General features: G+C 45.6%; 1 protein-coding gene across 3 annotated transcripts in view; it reads right to left on the bottom strand.

The window, feature by feature from the left end:
* C1QTNF8 (C1q and TNF related 8) overlaps nucleotides 1-13,805 on the bottom strand; it is a 63,442-nt gene extending 49,637 nt beyond the window's left edge. The window contains exons 1-2 of one of the 3 annotated variants that reach the window (XM_089656033.1): nucleotides 13,716-13,805; nucleotides 818-878 (exon numbers count right to left, since the gene is read on the bottom strand). Coding sequence is in view for 1 of the 3 variants with exons in the window: in XM_089656032.1 (XP_089512158.1) it covers nucleotides 194-239 (46 nt within the window). In the remaining 2 variants the exon portion in view is untranslated. Of the gene's footprint in view, nucleotides 1-193; nucleotides 314-817; nucleotides 879-1,037; nucleotides 1,241-13,715 lie in introns of those variants that run through there. The other 2 variants (XM_089656034.1, XM_089656032.1) reach the window with 2 other exon arrangements.
* Between the last annotated feature and the right edge of the window lie 690 nt (nucleotides 13,806-14,495).

Genomic DNA, 14,495 nt, shown 5'->3' with positions numbered 1-14,495 from the left:
GAGAGCCTGACACCAACCAACACCAGAACCCCTCCTCCCTGGCGTAGAGAGCTTGACACCGACCAACACCAGTACCCCCGCAGAGAGAGCCTGACAGTGACCAACAACACCCCTGCCCCATCATCCCCCCCACCTGAGAGAGAATTTCACTAACACCCACCCCCTCCCCGGTGACAGAGAGGAAGACACTCACCTTTACAGCTCTGGACATCCCCAGGAATAACAGTTGGGCTCTGCATACACCATCAAGCAGCCCCTCTCAGATCCCACCTTATCCCCATGCTGCATTCTTCCAGGGGGCAGTGCTGCCCCCTAAAAAAATACCGCCCTAGACAAATGCCTTGTTTGCCTTGTGATAAATACGCCCCTGCTAGCAGCAGTGATCATTGTATTCTGATGGCGGCAGAGAAAGCTCCTGGAGTCAAAATACAATAGAGCAACGGGAGGGAGTCCCCCATCAGCACATTCGGTGTCAAGCAATTTCCTTTCCTTCAAGCCGTGGTTGTAGGAAAGAAAATTGCTTAATATGTGTTCTGCTTAAGGGTCTAGATTAATGTATAAAAAAGGCATCAGAAGTAAACTAATACCTTGAAGGTTGGATCTGCAGGAAGAAGCATGCTCAGCATGACATAATTCAGCTCAGCAATAAAAATCTGAACACGTAATCAGGCACAGCTGGCCACGACTTGCTGCACACAGTAACATCAAAAAAAAAGAAAGAGCGAGAGAAAGCAAAAACTCTGCAAAAGCACAAATGCCGGTTATACGGGAACTCGTGTGCACGCTCATGTGCTTAATAAACCAAAAAAGTACTCACCACTCTGAAAACATCAACTTTTTCGCATTCCCAGAACGCCGGTCTGCTCTTTGTCCTTTTCCTACAAAAGATATTGTCATATTTAGAGACTCCACCCTTGCTGGTGGTTAGAAGAAAGAAAGAAAAAAAAAAAAAAAAAGACAGTTTGAGAGCCGACTGTCCAATTTCCTCAGCCAGCCAGGCAGGATAGTCAGCTTTTCCCCAGACACTGTGGACTCACCTCTGCGGGCTGTTTTTCTTAGAGAAAGTCCCCCCCACCCCTGGCTGGTCTCCGGGGCTCACCGCTGCTGCTCTGTGTCCTCTCCTGAGGCTTTTTTCAGTAAATCAGAGGCTGCCGAGTCCTCCTGGAAGGTTGGAGTGTTACATTTGGCTCCTGCTTGTGACTTTTCAAGCTGGCCGGGTATCCTATTCTTTGCTCTGCGGTGATCACAGACCTGCAGGCAAACACTGGAACAAACATTCACTCCAATGTATGGCGGAAAGGAAAACACGAGTCTGTTGCCGCAGACACACTTGTTACTGCATGCGCCATCTTGTTCATCGCCCGCTGGCAAAACTGCGACAATTTACAATGACCTCATTTTCTGGGGGGGGTATATATATGTAGATACCTTTTATCATTTATCACACATACTGCATAGCAGTCATTCTCAACCTGAGTGCCGGGGGATCACAGGTGCCCACACACACACAGGCTACCTGTAAACCAATCAGAGGGGCTCTGTGCCTTGTGATCACAGTGATGGCCAATCACACATGCCTGATGAAGGGGACTCCGAAATGTTGCCTTGCTGTAACTATGTGATCGCTCATTAAAACTTTTGGACCCATATTGGTGATCCTCGGTGTGCTGGTGACCAGGGGCGGGCTGACCATTTGGAAACTCGGGCACTGCCCGAGGGCCCCGGGGTCAGTAGGGGGCAGGGGCGGACTGACCATTTGGAAACTCGGGCACTGCCCAAGGGCCCTGGGGTCAGTAGGGGGCAGGGGCGGACTGACCATTTGGAAACTCGGGCACTGCCCAAGGGCCCTGGGGTCAGTAGGGGGCAGGGGCGGACTGACCATTTGGAAATGATTTACTTTAAAGTGGTCATAAACTCAACTTCTAAATGTGTACATGCAGTTCAGTGCATTTTTAATCTGCATCAAAAACGCATGGACAGAAGTTAACATGGATTCCAATCAGGGGCAGACTGACCATTTGGAAACTCGGGCACAGCCCGAGGGCCCGGGGTCAGTAGGGGGCCCCACGAGATGCCCCTGGTACCTTTTTCATAGGCTTTTTTGAGTTTGGGCAAGGACACAGGGGCCCCATGATCCCCTATTGCCCGGGGGCCCCATGAGTTGTCAGTCTGCCCCTGCTGGTGACATTCTCCCCTGATTCTGTTTGGTTCCAGCCAACGGTCGCTGCAGCACCTACGTATACACACAGCCATTTTGAACGCAGGAACGTGTGCGTTTGGATTGTATACTTGCATTCTGGCCAATCACAAAGAGGACAAATGCAAACACAAAACCTGCCCATTGTAAGCACCGCTGTCAACACGGTCAGGCCCTATTTGCATGAAACAGGCAAAAAAAGTTGCTGGCATGATTTTTATTGCCCGGTCATAACGGTGCATATTTTGAGAATTGAAATCGCACCTGAAATCGAATCTAATGAATGTCAATGGCAATGTCTTAACATGTGCGATTTGCTGCAGTGTGATTTCCAAAGTATCTGCCTTACATTTTATGCCGTTATTGGGACTTCACATACATAGAATATAACGCAAATAGCAACAAATCGCTGCAAAGTCCCAGTAAAGTCTTCAGAAATCGCACCTGAAATCGTGCTGAAATCGCACACAAATCAAGTGATTTTAAATGGCAGCGGTGTGACTGGTGACTTAAAGTCACTCTGCACCAAAACGATTTGTACACATTTTGTAGATACATGGAGGTGCCATTAAGACTTCAAAAGGCAGGACATTTTTGTGTGGTGTGGGAAAACATGTGATGATGCATGCGTTACTGCACCTTTTGTGAACAAGCCCTAAAATGTAGTTTGTAAGGCAGAGTTTATAAATCCCTGCCCCCCTTATCCCCCCTGTTAGCACAAATCCACCCAAATCCCCTCTCCTAGCACAAATCCCCCCCATCCCCTCTCCTAGCATGACTACCCCCCCAATCCCCTCACCTAGCACAAATCCCCCCCCACCCCCTCTCCTAGCACGACTACCCCCCCAATCCCCTCACCTAGCACAAATCCCCCCCCCTCAAATCCCCTCTCATAGCACAACTACCCCCCCCCATCCCATCACCTAGCACAACTACCCCCCCAATCCCCTCACCTAGCACAAATCCCCCCCAAATCCCCTCTCCTAGCACAACTACCACCCCAATCCCCTCACCTAGAACAGCTACCCCCCAAATACCCTCACCTAGCACAAATCCCCCCCAAATCCCCTCTCCTAGCACAATTACCCCGCTAATCCCCTCACCTAGAACAATCACCCCGCCAATCCCCTCATCTAGAACAACCACCCTCCAAATCCCCTCACCTAGCACAAATACACCCCCCCAAATCCCTCTCCTAGCACAATTACCCGCTAATCCCCTCACTTAGAACAATTACCCCCCAAATCCCCTCACATAGCACAAATACCCCCCCAATCCCCTCTCCTAGCACAAGTACCTGCCAATCTCCTCACCTAGCACAAATACCCCCCCCCCCCCAAATCCCCTCTCCTAGCACAAGTACCCCGCCAATCCCCTCACCTAGCACAAATCCCCCCCCCCCAATCCCCTCTCCTAGCACAAATGCCCCCCCAATCCCCTCTCCTAGCACAACTACCCCCCTAATCCACTTACCTAGCACAACTAACCCCCCAATCCCCTCACCTAGCACAAATCTTCCCCCAAATCTCCTCTCCTTGCACAACTAACCCTCCAATCCCCTCACCTAGCACAAATCCCCCCCCAATCTTCTCTCCTAGCACAACTACCCCCCAATCCCCTCACCTAGGATGACTACCCCCCCAATCCCTTCACCTAGCACAAATTCCCCCCCCCCAAATCCCCTCTCCTAGCACAAGTACCTCGCCAATCCCCTCACCTAGCACAAATCCCCCCCCAAATCCCCTCTCCTAGCACAAATCCCCCCCCCCAATCCCCTTTCCTAGCACAACTACCCCCCAATCCGGTCACCTAGCACAACTAACCCCCCAATCCCCTCAACTAGCACAAATCTTCCCCCAAATCTCCTCTCTTTGCACAACTAACCCTCCAATCCCCTCACCTAGCACAAATCCCCCCCCCCAAATCTCCTCTACTAGCACAACTACCCCCCAATCCCCTCACCTAGGATGACTACCCCCCCAATCCCCTCACCTAGCACAAATCCCCCCCCCCAATCCCCTCTTCTAGCACAAATGCCCCTCCCCCCAAATCCCATCTCCTATCACCAACCCCCCCCCCCAAACCTATCTTATAGCAAAAATTCCCCCCATCCCTTTTTCGAGCTCAATTCCCCCCAAATCCCCTCTTCTAGAACAAACCCCCCCATCCCCTGTCCTAGCCCATTCCCCCCTCCCCCAAATCCCCTCTCCTAGTACAACCCCCCTCCCCCAATCCTTCTCTTAGCACAATCCCCCCTCTAAATCCCCTTTCCTAGCACAACCCCCGCAATCCCCTCTGCTAGCACCAGTCCCCCCCTCAGCACAAAATATGTCCCACCTCCCCTCTCCAAAAGTCCCATTCTAACACAAAAGCGGAGAGAGCAGGGGGAAGATGTGAGCTGTGTTCTCTCCCCCCTCCAGCAGTCTGGGGAGGTACCAGGGGGCCGTAATCACATCCTATACAGTGTGATCTTTGCAGGCTTTGCGTATTTGCTAGCTGCTTTATTTTGCTGCTTTGCATAGCTCTTCTGGATGAGTGTTTGATGTCTCCACTCATTTGGCTTTACCTTGTTCCTGCTCTGAGTCAGACTGCATATTAGATGGCTCCAGGCAATGTTTCTCACTACAGTATACAGAAAGAGAGAATGTACAGCCCGCAACACCTCCGCCCTGCTCTCTCCTCCTCTCTGCTGCTATCTATACTCCTGTGGGCAATACAGAAAGTTGTGCAAGCCGCCCGGCCTGTCCTGAGCAACCGAGGAGGTCATCAGTTGGTAGGAAACTGGCGGGTGACTCGGACTGCATTCTGTATTGAGAACAGGAGTATAGATAGTGGCAGAGAGGAGGAGAGAAGTGGGTGAAGTTGCAGGCTGTGCTCTCTCTCTCTCTGTATACTGGAGTTAACACACAGCCAGATTTTTGTCTTTTTGCCGCCGCACCCCTGGGACCTCTTTGCGGCACCCCAGTTGAGAAACACTGGTCTAGGTTTATAAAGAGTGTCAGAGGATCACAGGATCCCACACACAATTGTGGTAGCACCCAGATATTGTAGAGTTCCCCTTTAAAACTGTAACATTTCTAGCAACCTCTGCTTGTAAAGCAAAGTTTTCAGCTCACTCCCCCTCCCTTATTTCCTGTGACTATTATGTACCAGCTCGTAGCTGGGACCCTTATCTGCATCTGCTGTCCAAGGTTATTTTGCAGAGTTTAGAAAGCCTGTTGACAATATAGAAAGTGAGAGAGGAATGTATGCATTGTGATGTATTTGTTGGTATATACGCTTGGAAGTTTTCTATAACTCCCTTAGCAGATGAGAGCCGTCTGCTGGGTCAAAACAGCGCTGTTTTTAATAAATCATTTGTTTTCCTCAAGTCCGTGTCTGAAGTTCTCTGGTTTTCCAAAATTGCTACTACACAATAGGCACACAGACTACCTGTGATCCAATCAGAGTGGTTCTGTACCTTGTGATCACTGTAATGGCCAATCACAAATGCAAACACAAAAGCTGACCATTGTAAGCACCCCTTTCAGTGTTAAATTGTTTGTCGCAGCCCTCTGTTATTTTTGCTGGACATCTTGGGCTGGCAAATGGTTAGTTCACCTTTACCAAAAAATGACTATGCAACAGGGGATGCCTGCAGATGAAAACAATCTGTGCAGTTTTGACAAAAGTTGAATAACGCCCTTACTATAGGTGTAGGCCATTGATGCACCTCTTGAAGACTGACCTGAAGCCTCCCAGGGCATTGTTAGGATGTGGCATTAAGCCATGAAGGTGAATGGTAGTGACAGGTATCTACTGATTCCTGGTGCTGTTGTGGACAGGTGTTAGTGGCTAGCTGTGGAAGCTGAGTCTGTACACTTTAATGACAGTTTTACAGTGGGCAGAGCTACTCGTGGCTGTTCGCAGTCACAGCTGCTGTCAGAAACCACAAGGCCCCATACAGCCAACCTGACATGGCCCCCCTCACCCCCCCCCAAAAAAAAAGTTATGAATAAACACCTGTCAAAAACAGCACCAGGAATCAGTAGATTCCTGCCACTGCCATTCTCACCATAGCCAAAAGCCTATGTGAATGTAACCTTATATGGCTTGCTCCATCCCCTGCAACTGCTATTTTGTTGGCTAGCTTGGCCTGTTACAAGAAGTGGAAAAAAAATAAAACTTTGTTATAGGTGGACTCAGGGCCAGTTCACAACAGAAATGCACAGGAACGCAGTACTGTTTGATTCCTGTGTGATCCCTTGCAGTGCAGTTTAGCAGCCCACTCATCTGAATGGACCGCAAATTGCACTGCAATGCACAAAAAAATAGTGCATGCAACTACTTTTTAAAACCAGAGAGAGAGAATATATATATATATATATATATATATATATATATATATATATATATACATACACAGTTGTGTTCAAAATAATAGCAGTCAGACATCACTAACCGGATCAATCACTGTTTTTGGTAGAAATGATATTTCTACATGGCAAATAATTTCCTAGCAGGTGTAGTAGAGTAATAGAAATCCAACAGACCCAACAGTCATGACATGCATGCTGCTGATTCTGTGTAATTGAATCACTCATTGAAAGGGGCATGTTCAAAATAATAGCAGTGGGGAGTTCTATTAGTGAGGTCATTCATTCTTTGAAAAACAGGTGGCAATTATTGCCCTTATTTAAGGAAGGAAGGCAGCAAATGTTGTACATGCTGGTTACAGTGCATTTCTCTCTGAAATTCTGAGGAAAATGGGTCGTTCCAGACATTGTTCAGAAGAACAGTGTACCTTGATTAAAAAGTTGATTTATAGAGAGGAAAACATATAAAGAAGTGCAGAAAATGATAGGCTGCTCAGCTAAAATGATCGCAAATGCTTTAAAATGGCAACCAAAACCTGAAAGAGGTGGAAGAAAGTGAAAAACTACCATTCGAATGGATAGAATAGCCAAAATGGCGCGGACTCAGCCAACAATCAGCTCCAGGAAGATGAAAGAAGGTGTAAAGTTCCCTGTGAGGACTGTTACAATTAGAAGACCCCTATGTGAAGCCAAGCTATCTGCAAGAAGTCCCCTCAAAGTCCCACTGTTGGAAAAAAGACGTGCTGAAGAGGTTACAATTTGCCAAAGAGCACATTGACTGGCCTAAAGAGAAATGGCGCAACATTTTGTGGACTGATGAAAGTAAGATTGTTCTTTTTGGATCTAGTGGCCGGAGACAGTTTGTCAGACGACCCCCAAACACTGAATTCAAGCCACAGTACACTGTGAAGACAGTGAAGCATGGTGGTGCAAGCATCATGATATGGGGATGTTTCTCATACTACGGTGTTGGGCCTATTTATCGCATACCAGGGATCATGGATCAGTTTGAATACATCAGAATACTTGAAGAGGTCATGCTGCCTTATGCTGAAGAGGAAATGCCCTTGAAATGGGTGTTCCAACAAGACAACGACCACAAACACACCAGTAAACGTGTAACATCTTGGTTCCAGACCAACAAGATTGACGTTATGGAGTGGCCAGCCCAATCCCCAGATCTTAATCCAATAGAAAACTCGTGGGGTGACATCAAAAATGCAGTTTCTGATGCAAAACCAAGAAATAGAGAAGAACTGTGGAATGTAGTCCAATCATCCTGGGCTGGAATACCTGTTCACAGGTGCCAGAAGTTGGTTGACTCCATGCAACGGATGGCCACCGCTCTAACCAGACTGCTGTCCATGGACGGGACGTGACTTGAGCATGGAGCGGTGATGCGTTTCGGAGCATGTGCAGAGCTCCTTCTTCAAGACCGATTCTGATTGGGTCTTGAAGACAGCGTGCGTTCCAGAAGTCCGGATAGAGCAGCGGTCATCTTTGACACCTCTTTTCAAGCTCCCCCTGCAGCTGCTGGCCGGCACAGTGGCTCCATTGCTTTGAGGAAATGCCCTGCAATTGACGGATTACTTATGAGCCTGTTTGTACTGCTACTTGCTACACTGTAAGTGTTTTTAACCGCTTTTATTAAAAATTGGCCTTGGAATATTGCACTTAGAAATACCTTCCTGTTTCATCTTCCTCTCCAATGTTTGCCTCCACTCTTAAGGTCTCATGTATAGTGAGTGAAGAGATTCATAGCCAATCTCCCGAGTGGTCGGTGCCCCTGCAACTGGGACCGGACCAATTTGGTGGAGACCCTAAGGACCTAGAAGTATGGTACAAAAGAGAAAACAGTTAATTATGTATAAGGATGGGGCCCGTGCTGGTCCTTGGTGGGACCTGTTCTGTCACTGGGAGATAGGTGTCAAGCTGGACTGGTGGACCTGGATACTGCTCTGTGGTGTCCCCTTCAAAATGTTGCATCTTATGCAGGTGTATGTATCATGGGACCAGGAGGCACCTGTATGACACCTTCAGGTTATGATCCAGAGACACCAGGGCATACAACTTGCTTCTAAGTTGAGGTACCGCCATAATGTTGGTATCGCATGAACACAACCCCACCTAGTCCCAGGCATTAGTGAGCGTGTACACCAGAGACTACGGAAGGAGGAGAAGAGTAAGAGACCAAAAGGCCCCATGTGCACCGGGCAAGTCGGACCCGCGCACAGGCAGCTACACCTGCATAAACATGCAGTCCATTAGGGACTACAGACCTTTTTGCCAATGTGATTGAGGCCTAATACTTTATAATTAAAGGGTTTCTCCTTCCCATTTCTTCATCCTTGATAGTAGAGAGCAGGGGCGGACTGACAACTCATGGGGCCCCCGGGCAATAGGTGATCATGGGGCCCCTGTGTCCTTGCCCAAACTCAAAAAAGCCTATGAAAAAGGTACCAGGGACATCTCATGGGGCCCCCTACTGACCCCGGGCCCTCGGGCAGTGCCCGAGTTTCCAAATGGTCAATCTGCCCCTGGTAGAGAGGTAAAAAAGCAATAGAAGAGAACACTGAGGGTCCATTCACACCACTAATGTTAGGCTTTGTTGCTCAACACCATCCCAACGCAAGAACAAGGCAATTTGGCTTATGTCCTGCAAGTTCTGTTAAGCTGCCCATAGATGGATAGGAATTCCTCCAGTTCAGCAGGGACCAGTCAAATTTTGATCCATCTATGACCATTCCCCCCTCAACAGAAGTCAATCTAATGATCAACTTCTGTCAAACAGTAACGTTGGAGATATTTTTCCCAGGCAGCTGCAGTGCTGATCATTGTATTCTGATGATAGCGGAGGAGTCCATGTAGTCAGAATACACTCACACAGCGAGGAGGATTCCACCATCCACCTCTCATGTGTGATAAACAAAAAAATGAATAATCTATGGATATTCTTCGTGTGCACTGAAAAACTTGGACATGCAGCATTTTCCCTCCGCGATTCTGACATGCTATATAATTTGCAAAGCGATGCAGAGCAATTAAATAGAATGCAGTAATAGAAATAATAAGATTAACCCCTTCATGCCTAAGGGTAAAACAAATCTAAATGCATAAGCACAATTTTGCAACGTTGACATGTGTTAGTAAAACCGTCCATATCATCACAACCACTTTGTACATCCAGGTGGATTATACCGCGTTTTTTTCAGGACAAATTGGGCTTTCATTTGGTGGTAAATGGTAATGGATAGCTCCTAATTTTTTTTTATTATCAAAGGAAAACTGGCCCAAAATAGTAAAAAAAAATCGTTTTTTTTTATTTAGCTGTGTTTCTTGTTACGACCATAACCTACCTCCATAGAACAACCCAAAATAAATTCTCCAGCTCTTGACGATCGCAGCGATACCATATATGTGTATGTTATATGTTGCTTGTACCCGAAGTACAGCCCAGAAACAATATTGCGCATTTTGTTTTTGTCTTTTTTTTTTTTTTTCCTAAAACACACTGACTCTGACATTAACGCTAACTGACACTGATACCATTTTTTTAAATCCTGACCTTTGACCTTGACCTTTGACCCTGATCTTGACCCAACAACTAACCCTGGTACTAGAACTGAACCTGAACTAGATCAAACCTTGATCTAGGTATTTTTCTTTTTTTTTTTTATATTTATTTTTCTTTTTTTCTTTTTTTTACAAACATGTCAGGAGTTAGAGAGATACAATGTATCTCTCTTCTCCATTCATAGAGAGAGAGAAATCAGTGACTGATCACTGTGATAGCCAATCAGAGGCTATCACAGTGATCACGTAACCTGGAATCGGGAGTCCTGGGGCCTGATCATTAGAATGGGACCCAGGGCTCTCAGTGACACTGCGGTCTCTGTGCTGGGCGCGCGCCCAGCACAAAGACAGGTACGCAAATATGCGGCCCCACGGAAAAAAGCCCAGTTCTGTGAGGCAGCATATTTGTGTGCCGTCGGCGTCAAGGGGTTAAGGCTCATTGTACACAATAGCTGATAAACTGACGTTTAGGAGCTTTTCTTCGTTTTTTGCAGCAGCCCCTGAACTCTCCCTAATGTTTTCCTATATGTCCATATACACATCATCATTTACAGGCAGTGGAGTTTACAGTCGTTTTTTTGAACGCACCAAACTTGCGTTCAGGAGTAGATTTTATTAGCGTTTCAAATGCCAAACCCTTGTAAACGCGTGTAAATGCGGTTAACCTCGTTTATAAGCGTTTGCAAATATTTTTTAACTCTTTCATTTTCAGATGCAGTCCAGAGCCTTTTTTCATCATGAAAAATGCATGCAAAGCGTTTTCCCGTTAAACAAATGGACCCGGTACACCGTACTTTGAAGTTTCGCATGAAAGATAATATGTTATACACTGCCGCGATAATTTCTGCACAGAAATGAGCCGGAACATCCAAACACCACAAAAAAAAAAAAAGACAGCTAATCTCAACAAATACTGCTCTGTCTGCTTCTGCTCTCTCTATTTCTCTCAAACAGACTGAAATACAGTAGTTAATAACTAGAAAAGCTACAATTTCTGGGGAAATTGTGTGAAGTGTTCTTGCCTCCACCAGTAGTCTACAACTGGAGTGGGCGGAGTAACTGGGTGGAGTGGGTGGAGTAACTATTGTGTGGTTGGAGTGGCTGGAGTAACTGTGAAAAGGTTGGACTGGGCAGAGTAACTAGTTTTGAACATTCCTCCATTCATTCCTATGGGACCAATTTCACCACAAAAACGCCGATATTTCGTGAACCATTCGGTGAAACGTTCCACAAAGTAATAGCACACCAATCGGGAACAATCCGCACGTTTCCGTGTATTACTGTCTATATAGTGTAAAAACTGTGGGAGGAGTTAGGGTGGTAAATTTGGCTATAATGATAAGACTATATATGTGAGATAACAGTAAGTGGTCTTGCTATGCAAGAACACTTCATTTACCATTTTTTAGTGCATTCTGGGCATTTGGGAGGTTCTCCTGAGCTTGTCTTTAACCATTTGCCGCCCACCCTATGGCCGAATGGCGGCTGGCAAATGTCATCAGCGTTCCGGGTGGATGCCATATGGTGTCTTCCCACACATGCACAGATTGCGCTCCTGCAGAGCCGCGCAGTGGCGCGATCTGTCACCGGCCGTGTACCTCGGACACGGCCGATGACAGATCTGAGTATCGGCCCCGTTGCCGGTACCATGTGACCTGCTGTGACCAATCACAGCAGGTCACATGACAGTTGTATACAATGGATGGCTTTATTTATGCCATCCATTGTATACTAGTGTCTAGCTGTGAATGGTCACAGCGATCACATGCACATGTCATGTGATTAGCTGTGGCCAAATCACAGCTAAGCACAAAAAAAAAAAACCCTGAATGAATCGATGTCATTCAGGTAAATGCTTGCTTATAGCAAAGTAATTCTTTGCTATAAGCAAATTGTGTAAAAAAAAAAAATGCTGATCACTTCCCCAAAGTAGTACAATGTTACTATGGTAACATTGTACTACTTTGGACATAGTGAAATATGAAAAAAAAATCTTAAAAAACAGAAAAAAAAACTAATACAAAATAATAAAAAAAAATAAAAAGAAATATATATATATTTTTTTTTCATACTGTCACCAGTCAGTGTCCCTGATCACCGCCATGCCAGTTATATGATGACGCTGTACTGCACTGGTGACAGTATGTAAAAAAAAAAATAGTGAAACTAATTTTTTAAATTTTTTAATTTTCCGAAAAATTATGACAAAAAAAATACAACTTTAAAATACTCGCCATGCCTCTTATGAAGTACGGCGGACTGTCTACTTTGCAAAAAGGGGTCATTTGGGGGATATCTGAACTGTTCTGACATTCTTGGACCTCGAGAAATTAGATTGGCTTTCAGTACTTCAGGATTGATCAATATTCAGATCTATACCATAGTTTGTGAACTCTATAACTTTTCTACAAACTAAATAATACATCCTAATTTGGGTTATTTTCACCAAAGACATGTAGCAGAATACATCTCGGCCTAAATTTATGAATAACAATTATTTATTTGCAAACTTTTATAACAGAAACAAAGATAAATGTGTTTTTTTCAAAATTTTTGGTCTTTTTTTGTTAATTTAGCAAAAAATAAACACCCCAGCGGTGATTAAATACCACCAAAAGAAAGCTCTAGTTGTGTGAAGAAAATGGTAAAATTTTAGTTTGGGTACAGTGTTGTATGACCGCGCAATTGTCATTCAAAGTGTGAGAACGCTGAAACCTGAAAACGGGCCTGGGCAGGAAGGTGTAAAATTGTTCGGTATTGAATTGGTTAAAAAAATGCTTCTGAACGCAAACACTCATAAACGCAGCTAAAAGCGCATAAACACGGTATGCAAACGCGGCAAAACTGACAGTTTTTTAAACTGCGTTTTCCTGCTGTCAATTTCCAGGGTTCAGAAGAGTTCTCCAAACACACCGTGTACATGGAGCCTAATAATAATAAGAAAAGAAAAAAAAGTTTAAGAAACACAATGCACTACATAAAAAACATGCATTGCAGTGTGGCACCCATTATGTGCTATGGGGTACATAAGCCCTAGGGCAGTGGTTCTCAACCTGTGGGTCGCGACCCCTTTGGGGGTCGAACGACCCTTTCACAGGGGTCCCCTAAGACCATCAGAAAACACATATTTCTGATGTGTAAAGAGCAGCTACTGTGTAGAAAACAGCTGCTGTGTTGAAAGCAGCTACTCTGTTAAAAGCAGCTACTGTGTAGAAAGCAGCTGCTGTGTTGAAAGCAGCTACTCTGTTAAAAGCAGCTACTGTGTTGAAAGCAGCAGTATTGGAGGTAAAACGACACTCATGAATTATAATTACTGGGTAAATAATTTTATGGTTGGGGGTCACCACAACATGAGGAACTGTATTAAAGGGTCACGGCATTAGGAAGGTTGAGAACCACTGCCCTAGGGGAAGGGAGTAGGTTTGAGGTAGGCGAAGGATTCTAGACTTGTTGTCCCCTTAGTACTTTTACTTGCTGATCAGTGGTGTCCCTTTAGAATCCTCATGATTCTCCAGTCCATAGGAATAGGACTGTCCTGTTATCTGTTGGTGTGGTGCGTTCCCTGCGTCAGTGCATGATGTCACCCTCACCTGAGTGGAGAAATCTGTCCTCAGCCTGTCCCCAGCCTCGTCCTACATGCAGCCGTCCTGCACTTCCCATATCCCACAGCGGATGAAGGCAGAGGAGGCGTCTTCCTGAGGTTACTTGGGACACCCCGGATGGCCCCTTGTTGTTCCCTGTGATATAAATAGCCCAGCGCTATCACATTCCGAGCCTGATGTCATTTTCTTCGGAAAAGGAAGTTTCAGCAAGAGAAGGCTTTGTGTTGAATCTGAACTCCGGCAGATACGTAATCACCATATAAAGTGCCCCTAGCATTAGATATTTTCCAGGATGGGTGCATACTAAGTACTATGTAACATTTCCAGGTATTTATTGCCTCTCACAGAGATCACATCACTGCCTCTGACAAAGCCTTCATCTGCTTTTCTCTATAGAAGGATGGAGCCATCTTTGTTCAGACATCATCCAAAGTCACCATCTACTTCCACTTCTACAGTGCTGAACAAGCACTTTACAAATTGTACATGCAGGTCAGTTCTTGTCCTTAAGGCGCTTGCAATCTAAGGTCCTTGTAGACGGCTGTAGTCTGTTTTCTCCACTGTAGATGGAGCTTAACCCTTTGAGGACCAAGGGACGTATTTGTCCCATGTTTTTAATTGCGTGTATCATCTGATTAAGAACTTAAAATACTTTTTTTTTTTGGTTTGGGTCAAAATATTAGTTCTTATCAACAAATGGATCTAGCTTTTTGCCAATTATTTCATGAAATGGCTTAGTTACAGCAACTGAAGTGTACGAACTTTAAA

The sequence above is a fragment of the Staurois parvus genome, unplaced genomic scaffold, assembly GCF_062004578.1.
Source record: "Staurois parvus isolate SC_StPar_1 unplaced genomic scaffold, SC_StPar_1.0 ptg000882l, whole genome shotgun sequence".
Classification (NCBI taxonomy): Eukaryota; Metazoa; Chordata; class Amphibia; order Anura; family Ranidae; genus Staurois; species Staurois parvus.
Note: the sequence above shows the minus strand (reverse complement) of the source record. Positions and strands in the feature narration are given on the sequence as shown.